At 35.3% G+C, this 13,263-nt stretch overlaps 1 protein-coding gene across 8 annotated transcripts in view; it reads left to right on the top strand.

Moving 5' to 3' along the window:
- Positions 1-13,263, top strand: part of CCDC171 (coiled-coil domain containing 171) — a 161,409-nt gene that overhangs the window by 84,123 nt on the left and 64,023 nt on the right. For all 8 annotated transcript variants that reach the window (XM_065861282.2, XM_071802753.1, XM_071802754.1 and 5 more), the window contains one exon: positions 222-407. In XM_065861282.2, the coding sequence (XP_065717354.2) occupies positions 222-407 (186 nt within the window). The remainder of the gene's footprint in view (positions 1-221; positions 408-13,263) is intronic.

Genomic DNA, 13,263 nt, shown 5'->3' with positions numbered 1-13,263 from the left:
GCTCACAGTGCCCTGAATGAAAAAACGCAATAAATAAAGTTGTCTGCCATTTTATTGTTCAGTGATCTGTCTTTGTGTTAAAAAAAAAAAAATCTAAATACTCATCTTTAGCAAACCATTGTTTTAGAATTTGTTATGTTTGCAGGTAGAACTCTGAAAGTCAAGCATGTAAGCAAGTGAATGCAGTTACACAATCAAACACAATTTATTTCCCTTATCAGAAACTGATCACCCATGAGAGGTTTGAAAGTACATGTGAAGAACTGAATAATGCATTACATCGGGAGCATCAGGCACAGGTGCTTTTGAATGAACAGGCACAACAGCTACAGGAGTTAAATAATAAACTAGAATTGCACTCCAGTGAAGAAGCAGATAAAAACCAAGTCTTAAGTGAAACCGTAAAGGTAAGATAATTATCCTTATGAAATAGGCAACAGAAATTTACTTTTTCTTGAATAAGCCAAATCTTGCAGCTCTTGTACAAATAAAATTATAGTAGTAAACGCATACATACTACTCAATCCATTGGAATTTTAGGGTACTCAGAAAACACTTGCAAGGTGAAACTTCAAGGTATAACTTTTTTTGAGACTGGGCAGTGTACACCAATATCTGTAATACATGATGCATAAGAGACAGCAGTTGTAGCTAGCATGAGGTATTTGCAGACTATAAGAAAATGAAGGAAGAAATACAGGAATACTTTGATTTTCTTTTCTTTTATAGAGGTCATAAGAATATTTTAAAACTGGATTAGCTGTTTCCTTAATATAATCCTAGGGTAGAGAATGCATTTGTCAGTTTGGAATATGCTAGGTGAGGGCAGAGAAGATCCTTTTTCATCAGGATTATAATTTTCCTCAGACGTAGCAAGTAATGAGGGAAAATATGTTATTACCAGAATCTCTGATATCAAATCAAGAAGCAGAGAGAGAATAAGAGGTTTGAAACCAGGTAGATATCTAACATGGAAAGAGAAGAAACCTGATGATGGGCCAGTAATTAATGTGTGGAGACTTGAGCTCTCTGCAATTTTTATTTATCTTTTATTTAAAGCAAGCTTTGCTGCTTTTGTCCAGCCTTCAGCCTTACTGCTGTCTTTCCACCTCCCAGTATTCTTCTGTGAATTCATAGTTGAGCAAAAGAGACTGCTTCACTGGTATTCTGAGAAATAAAAGCACTTGTGATTTTGAGGAAGATTTATGGAGACAGTGACAAGTAATGTCAAGAAGCAGGAGGAGAACCAAAAAGATGCAAGCTACAAAACTAGTAGAAATGTCAGAAGCCATTGTTGAAAATATAACAGTGAAAATGGATGTCAGGGAAGATGACTTGAAGCAGAGTTGAAGTTTGAAGTGATGTACAGTGGAGGAAGCTGAAGGATGTTGTTAAATTTATTAAGAAGGGTTTTCATTAGCAGTATTATTTACTAAAAATGCTTTAGCTCACTAAGGGTGAAAGACAATGATATTTCTAATTTACCTGCTTGTTTTAATGTTTTTTCTCCCTCACAATCCCCTACCTCTTAATGTTTAATTTCAATGTAAGAATAAACTTGTCTAATGTTTAAGTCATATTGCTTGTTAATACTATTGCCTTTTTGTTTCAGATATAACTGCAGTATATAAAAGCATTACACTTGTATTCAATTTCTTTGGTAAATACTTGATTCAAGATTTTAAATTGGATATTACAATCATAAAGAAGGGAAGAAATAGAAGACAGATGCTACTAGAAATCTTCGTTAGGGTCTACTCTTTATACATTAATGCATGGTATTTCACCATGTTTTACTTTATATGTAAAACATACCTTTACATTTGTTCAGATGAAATGAAACAAAAAGTCAGTTGTAGGCATTTAAAATATAGAGTGGAGTTTTAAACAAGTCTGCTACATGGATTATTGGATACTGAATTAGATTTCACAGCTTCAGTTTTTTATTAATGAAAGGGTACATACAATTTTTTTTTGAGACAGTAGTGATCTTAAAATTCATCCTAATATTACAACCACCTAGAAATTGTTTCCTACTGGAAAAACTTGATTTAGTGTAAAATGCTTGATGATAGCTGAAAGCTGTAAAAATACAATACGATATAAAACTATATAACTTGTGATGGGATGGAGACTAAGAAAGTTGACAGAATAAGCCTTAAAGCTGAAACTGGCCACTTAACACTTATTTGGTTTTCTAAATGTGTTACTCCATAATTCTCAATCTTTTCCATGGAAGAGTTTTGAACCAAACTTAAGTTGTATGCTTGTTGCCATGCACTGTCCCTCAACTTTGTTTAAATACCAGAAGGTTGTTTGATGCCTTTTAATTCCTTCTTGATGTTTACTTAGAATAGTTACCACAAAATTGCATTGTGGTTGTAACTGCCTTTGTCTGTGGCTGTATCAAGGAAGGAAACAATATCAGTTGTGGTAGCATAGAAACACATGTTCATGATCCTAGTGTTTCTTTTTTTCTTTTTTCTTTGGTTTTTTTTTTTTTTCATAATGCCTATATAATTTTATAATGTATATTTTATAAATCATCATCTCACCTTCAGTTTTTATCATTGTATTTTACAGTTCCAAACCTGTGTTGAATAAGTATTTCATATATTCAAGTAGCAGCCTAACACAAACTACTTTGATACCAAGGGATAAAGGATGTCTTTTTATTTTGAACTCTGTGTGTCTGCATTTTTTTTAATTTAAGAAAAAGTCTCTAATAAGCTTTTATTTCCTCCCCACAGTTTACCACAATTCCACTTTATTCTCTGCTTTTGCCCTGGTGTTTTAAGTGACAGATGTTTTTCTCTTGGCTAATTGTTTTTTGTGAGGTTTTGTTTTTGTTTTTTTTGTTGCTCTTGTTTTGAAGTACAGTGGAACAATCTCATCTCTGTTATAATCAACCCTGACCTTGTAAAACAGTGTTCTTACAACTGCATAAACTCTTAAACTCTTAAACAGTACAGAACTAGGTAAAAAAAGAACTATTTCACTGAAGAAATATAATACAAAAAATATGTCTCCAGCTTCATTTTAAGATACAAAATAATCTATCAGTCTAGGCTAAACATATTACAAAAACTGGAGAATGTGGTGATATACCAGTGATTTCAGATGGAGTAAAGTGTCATGGAGTAAAAAACTTGCTTTGAATTCTTTACTCATAGTTCTTAAACAGGTGAGAAGGTGAAAAAATAATAGATACTTTTACTGTTGATAACTTTTAAACTTACTCACACTTCAATAGCAATCGGTAAGGACATACTTTGGTATTCATGTACTTCCATAAAGTAGGCTTATTAAAGGAGTAATACTTAATTTCTTAGCTTTATCTGTTCAGATTTTAATCCTGTATATTTTTATCTTCTTAATGGCATATACCATAGAGACATCCAAGATAGCCAATTACATTCAAGGTCAGCTGGAACTAAGCAACTCTTTTACACCACTTTTTTATTAGATGAGGTAAATCAGCAGCTCTGATTCCCCTGTCTTTGAAGAGAGAATTTTACACAAATGCTGAACAGGCATCTATAGCAGACATAATTTTTCCTCATTATACAAGAATGTCTTAATTCCAGTAAAATACTTTTTCTTCCTATTGACAAGCACTGTGTTTATATTTACTTCCTTTTAGGTATCATAGAATAGTTTGGGTGGGGAAGGACTTTCAAAGGTCATCTCATCCAAGCCCCTGCAGTAAGTAGGGACATCTTCAACTAGATCAGGTTGCTCAGAGCCCCCTCCAGCCTGGCCTTGAATGTCTCCAGTGATGGGGCATCTACCACCTCTCTGGGCAACCTGTGCTTGTTTTTCACCATCCTCATTGTAAAAAATGTCTTCCTTATATCTAGTCTGAATCTACCTTATTTTAGTTTAAAACCATTACTGCTTGTCCTATCACAGCAGACCCTGCTAAAAAGTCTGTCCCTGTCTTTCTACTGGAAGGCCACAATAGGGTCTCGTGGAGCCTTCTTTTCTCCAGGTTGAACAACCCCAACTCTCTCAGCCTGTCCTCACAGCAGAGCTGTTCCAGCCCTCTGGTCATTTTTGTGGCCTCCTCTGGCCCCTCTCCAACAGGTCTGTGTCCATACTGTAGTGAGGACTCCAGAGCTGGATGCAGGACTCCAGGTGGGGTCAGAGCAGAGGGGCAGAATCACCTCCCTCGACTTGCTGGCCACGCTGCTTTTCATGCAGCCCAGGATACAATTGGCCTTCTGGGCTGAGAGCACACATTGTCAGCTCATGTCCAGCTTTTCACCCACCAGTGCCCCCAAGTCCTGCTCCACAGGGCAGCTCTCAATCCCTTCATCCCCCAGCCTGAATTGATACCAAAGTTTGCCCCAACCCAGGTGCAGGACCTTGCACTTGTCCTTGTTGAACCTCATGAGGTTCATACGGCCCCACTTCTGAAGCTTGTCCAGGTCCCTCTGGATGGCATCCCATCCCTCAGGTGTGTCAACTGCACCACTCAGCTTGGTGTTATCCACAAACTTGCTGCAGTTGCAGTTGACCCCACTGTCTATGTCATTGATGAAGACCTTAAACAGTATTGGTGCTGATATGGAGCCCTGAGGGACACCACTTGTCACTGGTGTCCATCCAGACATTGTGCCAATGGCCACTACCCTCTGGATGTGACCATCCAAACAATTCCTTATCCACCAGAGTCCATCCATCAAACCAATATCTCTCCAATTTAGGGAGAAGGATATTATGGGAGATTGTGTCAAAGGCCTTACAGAAGTCCAGATAGACAATATCTGTAGCTCTTCCCTTGTCCTCTGATGTAGTCGCTCCATCAGAGATAGCCACTGGCTTTGTAAGGCAGGACTTCCCTCGGTGAATCCATGCTTTAGATATGTTAGTACCTGTTATAAAACCAATATATTTTAAGGTTTGGTTTGTGGAGTATGTCCTCTGAATGGTTACTGAATGACTCTGTGTACATTTCAAGTGCAGTATATGTTAAATCTTGTGACTTGCCACTGATCTGCCTCAAAGTAGTCTTCAATATGTGTTTTAGAAGAAAATATCCTACATTTTGGGTTTATTTACTCTGCAGAGCTTAGTGAAGCTGCCATTGATTTATGACAGCAAAAGTGAGAAAAGAATCTCATCCAAGTGCTTTGATAATGCTCACAGAGAAATGTTTTCTGATGGGAAGGTTTGGAGTGTTTATTTTCACTAGCTATTCCATTTAAATTGTTATATGTATATTCTGTGTTCAGAAAGGGTAGTATCCTTTGCTAAAGAGACATATGTATTAATTGGATTCTGATGGAGACTGAAATTTCTAGGTTTTCTAGAAGCAGATGTTTTCTTTGAGCAGGCTCTTTGGTCTTGGTGTGGATTTCAGATGAAGGTTGTAGAGAATTTGCTCCTTTTTGTTGCTTTTTCTCTTAATATATTTACAGCTACATATTTTCCCTGGAAAAGAATTTATATTATTTATAAAATTTAATTTGTTAATACAATTGTTCACACTTCACAAGTTGGTTTTGTAATTGGCTGTTTCTGCAAATGATGCAGTATTCTAATTTATAGAAAGATTAAAAGGCCTCACTTATATGAGGAAGACCAAGGGATTGTCATGGTTCTCAAATAGAACACAAAGATTACAGTCACTATAAGAACAGAAGTAGGTTTTGTATTTTTTTTTAAAACTCTGACAAATTGGAAAGACTGTTAGGATTTGGGTGCACTGAGGGACACTGTTAATTCCCAAAAACTTGTTAGTCACTTTTTCAAGGAATGGTATTTCTGTGAATTTTCCCAGTTAAATTAAAAGCTGTTCTTTAAAGAAAGCAGTAGAGCTGATTGCCATTAACATCTATCTTAACAGAGATTTTGTATTAATCAGGTTTAGCATGTTAAAGGGAAGCAAGCTCCCCTCTGAATAGGTTAGAAACGAAAATTAATAATTGGTCATTATTTTTTTTTTAAATTTTCCATACTCTGTATATTTTAAACACCTTTAAAATTCATAAATTAGGTAAGAATGGATTAACACTGCCATCTGCCCTATTCTAAGTCAACAGATGTCATGTGTTTTCTTATTACAATAAATTACAAGTTAAGCAAGTTTGTCATGTATTTTGGTTTGCATTAGCACTATTTGTAAAATAAGTAAGCCTATTCATGCTCCTTCTCTGTTACATACTTCCACTACTGATAACTTCTTAAATAGGTAGTCTTCAAAGAGTAAAGCCTTGCCCTGGAGCTGGTCCTTTGTGCTTTCTTGTTATAAAATTGCAATGCATTGTATGTGGAATTTAGGTGTGTGGGAAGGGGTAATCTTGCCCTGCTTAATTCTAGTGGCTGCTGTCTTTATGTAATTGGAGAGGCATGTGGAGAGCACCCTGTTGTGGACTGGACCTGGGAGCTTCTCTTCACTGAAGGAGAGATGACTGGTGAAGTCTGCATTCTGTTACTCAGTCTGCACTACAGATATCTAAACTTAGACTTTGATTAAATTCCTCTTCTGTAGTTTGTCCATGAAGTTGAATTGTTTTATTGCCTACTTTGTGATTGAACAAAAAATAAGATAAACTTGTGCGTTAAATCTTCTCTTGGAGATAGATAATTGTACTCTATTCAGTTTAGCACTGGAAAGCAGCTGTTCCTGTGGTGGAGCAGGGCTCTCCTTGCTTTGCATCTCTGGTTAGCCTCTAAGATTCAGGGTCCAAGGTTTGCCCTCTTCTTTTTCCAATTTAGAGATCACCTTATTAGGAATATTGATCCCTGCATTTCCTTGCTGAACAAACTTATTTCCAGCCAGGTTGTTAGGTCTGTGTATTTCCTTTGTTCTGTGCCTAGAACATTCATCAGTATCAACATGAGTAGTCTGGAGGGACTGAGGTCAGTACATGGCCTTCAGAAAAGTACTGTATTTGCTCCAGAGTCATCGATGAAGCAGCCAAGCAACGAGCAACCAAGTTGCTAAAGGTCTGCCTTAACTTTTCTGCATCAGGCTTTCTGGAAAATGTGTAAGCAATGAACAGAAGAGGAGAAGGAATAAACTTAAAAATTATGCTTAATAGCTATTTCTGTGTTTGCATTAACATGAAGTTCAATACAACAATTCGAAATTTTGCAGTATGAGTCACACAAACATGATTAGGAGCTCTTCTTTTGAAAGGTTATTGGCATTACCACTGTCTTACTGTTTAATTCCTTTGTAGTTCCTCTTTTGTCCAGTTTTGCAAGTTGAATTCAGATTTTACCTTAGAATTTGAACACACACCAGGTGAACAGTTTTTGTTATTTTTTTAAAGTTATTCTGCTACAAAATATTATATTGGTTAGTAGTAAGAATATTATTCAGGCTGTTTCTGTCAGACAGATTCTCCACTATCTTTGTATTATGAGAGAAAAAAAAAAAAATCTCCAAAATTACTTCTACTTTACACTAAGAGAAGAGTGAAAGGAATTGTCAGTTTACTACATTTATATTCAATCTAGTCAGATGTAATCATTATTTATCCAATAAGAAAAGACACCCCTATGTTAGAAAAATTCATATCTGTTTTTAACATGTCAAAGCATTTAAGAGAACTGAGGAAGATGCTCTCACCATTATAACAATTTGGATATAATTTAGGCACTGAGAGAAACCACTGGAATAAATCATGATTATATAACATTACTTTAGTTTGTCTTTGTAAGCTAATTATGACCAGGAGTTAATTTCCAAGTAAGAATACATTTTCCCTTCTATTGAAAATTACAGAATAAGTTAGATCATGATAGTCTGATTCAGTAGTCTGATTTCAACAGTCATTTGTCTAATTGTGCACTCAAGTGCCCTTCTGGTAGTTTGCAGAGGAAGGCAAGTAACTGAGACAGGTAGAATTGTGCCCAGGAATAATGAAGTTAATGCAGAAACAAGAGTCAATAATTTAGACTGCAAGTTACTTCTCAACAGATGGCTAAGACCTTAGGGATTTTGGTCTAATATATTAGTGACTGGTACACAGTGAAATCTGGAATCTTTAGTTATATCTTTACAGTGTAGTAATATTGCCTATTTCAGAAAATATTTTTATCTTGGGTCTGTTTGCTGCAGTGCACTATTAAAGAAACAAACAACAACTAACCAACCAAAAAAGTTGACATTCCGTCAAAGAGAAGGAAAGAAGGACAAAAACTTTCACAAAGTAATTGCATGAAACAGCATGTTAGTAGTTTTTTAAACAGTGACTTCCAGTATTTTCTGGGTATTCTGTTTGTAGGAACTACTTGGCTCTCATGTGGAGAAGGAAGAATAAATGGAACAATATTGGGATCTAAAAGCTTAATGGTTTTATTGCTGCATAGTAATTTTTCTGATAAACACCTCTGTCCATGACCTTGGAATTTATAGTGCAGTGAGAAAGATTTATTGACATGTAATTTGGAAGAAAAATGGGATTATTGTGTAATTACAATGTGTGGTTATTAAGCATATGTACTTACATACTGATTATCCCTGCTATTTCAAGACCTTCAACCATGTTTCAGTTTTCACTCAAAACCACAGAAAGGCTTCCTGGTAAATCCAGTGCTTGGGAGATCTTTATTATATTATTGGGTCAACTACAAAGTAACTTTGTTACCTTGAGATGTACAAAGGGGATCAATAGATCTTTAAAACAGCATGTGATGTTTTTAAAGAAATGTTCTAAACCTTTTTTTTCCTGGTAGTTTAGATATCAATGTGTAGGACTTTTTGCTATACAAGTTCTTGATATACAAATCCTTTATACATAGATTTGCTCCTTGCTGCTGTTTGTGTAGGATATCTCTAGGGCCCCATAATTTTTTCACCTTAGTCAGGTTTTCCCATAGTTTCCCATTCTATTATTATTTGTGTGAAGCTAACTCTGTAAAGACCTTTATGTAATATCTTCTTGTAAAACCAAAAGTAACTAACTCTCAAATTCCTGTTGGAATATAATTAAGATATGGGAATATAATTAAGTATGTATCTAACTGGTATCAGGCTAAAGCAAGAGATGCATTCCTTTGCACTTCGGTCCCCTTTCTTGGCTACACAGAATGACAACAGCATGCCTATCTTTCTTGTAATTTGAATTTTGTATTTACTTTTCATTATGGTTTTGATGATTTTTCAAGGGCGAGATTTTTCTAAATGTATACTACTTCCAGCTTCTGAAATCTATGGTGATGCTATCTTCTTTTAATAATGAAAATCATGGAAGGTCTTTGAGATTGCAGCAGGGTAAAAAACTCAAAACAGATTTCACTTTTTTTATGCTGCCTAATTTTTTGTGTTAATTTTTATAATATGTATTTATGAAAAACCTGTTGATGTACCTGTTCATACCTGAATCTTTTCACTGTCTTAGTTAGAAGGACTTTAACAAATATTTTTAAAACTTTCTAGTTTAATTGCTAGGGGGTCGTTGCGGGGGAGTGTCTTTGTTTGTTGTGTATGTGTTGTGTTGGCTTTTTTTTATGTTTGGTGGTTTGCGTGTTTGTTTTTGTTTGTTTGTTTGGTTGGTTTTTTTTGTCTCTGGACTATACAATAAGTAATTAAGTGATTTGAAAATTAGGAATTTAAGTTCCTCAATTTTAAGTAACAGTCCCAAGGTTTTATTTATAAATAGTTCTTCACTGTCATACAAGAAAATTTCTCAGGTGTAAGAATGAGGAAATAAATGTTCTTTAAGAAGAAAAAAAGTTAATGATCATTTACTAAGTTAGTTGGTTGTTTGATATCACCCAATATGTTTGATAATATTTATTACTGTTGCTTCTATACGTGAGTGAAGCAGGTAATTTTCCAAATTTCATATCACTATGGTGCCATTTCCTCTTCTACTTAGGAAACATACCAAAAGGAAAAAATAGAATAATTCAGTTTAGCAGTTGCAGTGATTTTAGTTGTCAGTGTTTACCATGTCTGCTTCAGGATCTGTGTGTGCCACACTCAGAAAAACATATTCCTTGTGTAAGTTTTGTGCTATCAGTTGGCACTTGGCGTGACACAAAGGACGCCCAGAGGGAAGGGAGACAGTCAGTCAATACACCTTTATAGCACTTTGATCTCCTCACTGAATATTGGCATGTAATGTATCTTTGATGCTTTTTCAACAGAATGATTCAGAAGTTGCCTTTTATATTAGTTAAATTTTGTTTTACTGTATCTGTTCCTTCTGCTAAGAAGACTACTCTCCAGTTTTTAATGAAGAGAGGGATAGGGGTGGCCTGTATAAAAGAATAGACCTTTTAGTATGAAATTACATATGTATGAATTCATTCTTATTTTATTGATGTTTAAAGAGTAAAAGGGATAAAGAGAATGATGTATGCGTGTTTTCCCCCTGCAGATACTTCATGCAGCAGGATGTTGCTGGCATACTATTAAAATCAAATATGTGTACACTAAACAGCACTCGGGGCTGTCTGTGGAAACACATATATTTGAATACAAAGGTACAGTCAGAACGCTTGTGGAAAAGAATGCAGTGTTTGAACGTAAACTCTATAAAGGGATAAATCTGCCAAAGCCCATGTTAATGTTAGTGTTGTGTTAAAAAGAAAATACTAATCCGATTCATTAATTAAAGAAAATTAAAAACTCCTGCTGAAACATGAGCAAAACTTTAGAATGCATAAACTGATCTATTTGGCATTGTCCATAACTGCTTAATCTGATGGCTTACACTGATGTGCTGCTGTTTGTAGAGTTGTGTGGCAGCCTCTTCCAAGCAACTGGTACAGAACGACCTGCGGCACTGAAACAATTTAACTGAACCACCAATATATTGAGGTCATGAGCAGTTTCTTTTCTTACTCATGAGCTGAACCTTAAGTTCTATTTAGAAAATTTCTTGAAACTATTCTAAAGACTCTTAGGATTTTAATTTTTTGGATCAGTGTCTGAATTGAAGACCCATAGTCAGTGTACCATAATACTTCTTTCTTAATTTTAGTTCTGAAGTGGAATGCTGTCTGCGGAAACCTGTCTCTGATGACTTTTTAGTCTGTGTCCAGGCTCTCGCTGACTTCAAATTGTATGCCTTTTAAATTTAACTATGGGAATCTAATTGTGGCTATTTAGTTTGCAGGTAACATTTCATTGTTATTGTTAATAATTTCATTCTCTTTCTTCCTGAATTATCTTAAACTGTTAAAATACAAAACAAATTGAGTGATGCAGAGACAATGGAAAGATATTTTTTGAGAACTTCAAATAATCTGTTCCTGGGCTTAGGAATGTCACTAGTAATGCAAGATAATTGAGACCATTAGGACATGATTAGAGACAGATGGTTTGAGCCTAGTTCACCTATAATGAAACACCAGAAACTGATGCAATATCTTGGGTCATCATAGATAATCCAGCTAAATATTTCTCTGTGTGTGTACATGTGATACAGTAGCACTCATAAACCATGGTAAAGTCTAAGTGCTGTTTGTATCTTTATATTGTACACTGTGTGCTAATATGCCCAGTTAAATAATGCATAGGAATACTAAGCAACAGTATTGCAGGTGCTGGTGTGTATCAGAGAGCAGTGTTACAGAGCCAGTGTTAGGTGCCTCACCTGCACACAGGTACAAGAGGGAGTTATGAGAAGTCTTCTTTTGCAGTACCAGGTATAAACCATCTGGTTGAAAACCTGGAACTGTAACAACTGTAAGGCTGGGGGTCTATCAGAGTAAAAAATAAAAAAATAAAAAAAAAAGGATTATTTCTTTTCTGTGGCACTTAAGTAGCTGATTTAAAGGCATGACACTGCCAAGGTGCAGAAAAGCTGCTGTTCCTACAGGGCTGGGTTTTGCAGTCTGTATCGTGATGGGAGAGGACTTTACTCTTCTAGGGAGAAAAAAGAAACATCAGTGCTGAGGTGGTATTTCAGATGCGAATGGAGAGTGAATGATCGTATACTCATGCCACCACACATGTGATTCCAAAAATTTATTCTCACTTAACATCAAGGGTTTTTCTAATACACTTAAAACTCACAGTGATAAAGCCTTTTTCTGAAATTGTCTTTGTTCCATTAAGGTGGTATAATCTTTCTCTGCAGCTTTCCAGTAATACTAATATAATTCACTTAGCACAGATTATAAAAATTTCTAGATTATCATGTGCATAAATTTTATTATGTACTTTAACATTTTCCAAAACATTGTATAAAAGTAGGGCTTAATTATCATCTCTTATTGGATTAGTGTCTAGAAGGCTCAATGCATCTTTGTATTCAAAAGAGTGTCCCTCAACTTTTTCGACTTCTGTTTCTCTTTAAATGCAGCCGTGTATCTAGCAGTGTACACATTTTAACACCCATGCTTTTGTTTGCTAATACTAACAGTCCATGAGGATCTAACCTATGTGTGGGCAGTTTATATTTTGTGATTACTTCATATAAAAACTTTCAAAGTTTTGTTTAGTTTTACTTACTTTGAAGCTGGGTGACATGTGATCTCTCTTCTGGAAGAAGTGTTATTATGTGGAATTATTCAGGAATAGCCACTATGTTTAAATTAATAACCTCTTTTAATTCACAATAACTTTAAAGCATACACAGCTCAGTGACTTCAAAAAGAATTTTCAGTCATCCTTTGCTAAACATTTTGAGCTAATGCAACTGAAAAATGCATTCCTTTCTTGTTGATCAGAACAGATTTCCTCTTGAGAAATAAGTCTGCATTGTAGCACAGAGATATTAAACCTAGATTTACGTCTTTGAGGCACTGTAACCCAGCCTGAGCTACTGCAGGTAAAATGATCGTGGTACCTAAATTTGCTTGGATATCTGAGAGCTATGCTTTAGTCAATAAATGGACTGTTGCCTAGACATATATAGGTAATGCCATTCACTTTCACAGTGTGAGTGCATAGAACTTTTAGTTACTTTTGTAAGAAAAATCTCTTGCAAAATGAAAACATATTCATTTTCTTCATCCAATCCACTGAGTGACTCTCAAATAAATTTTTATTGAAATGTTTCTTAATACTTATGTTCTAGATCTTGTAGAGTAACTGTGTATCACAGATACTTTTTAAGCTGCATGCACCATAATTTAACTTATAATTGTCTTCAAATGATTGGTTGACTTCTCTATGACACTTACTGTGGCTAAAGCTTTCTGTTATTAGCATAGTTTGTGCCCCAATATTATGAGGGTTTTTATATACAACAATCACAAGCAATTGTATTTCACATTGAGTCAGAAATGTGAAAATATGTTTGCAAGTATCCCATCACTCACCAGTATTTTGTTGTTTATTTATTAAAATCA

Source organism: Patagioenas fasciata, chromosome Z, assembly GCF_037038585.1.
Source record: "Patagioenas fasciata isolate bPatFas1 chromosome Z, bPatFas1.hap1, whole genome shotgun sequence".
Taxonomy (NCBI): domain Eukaryota; kingdom Metazoa; phylum Chordata; class Aves; order Columbiformes; family Columbidae; genus Patagioenas; species Patagioenas fasciata.
This window is presented reverse-complemented; position numbering and strand designations above follow the sequence as displayed.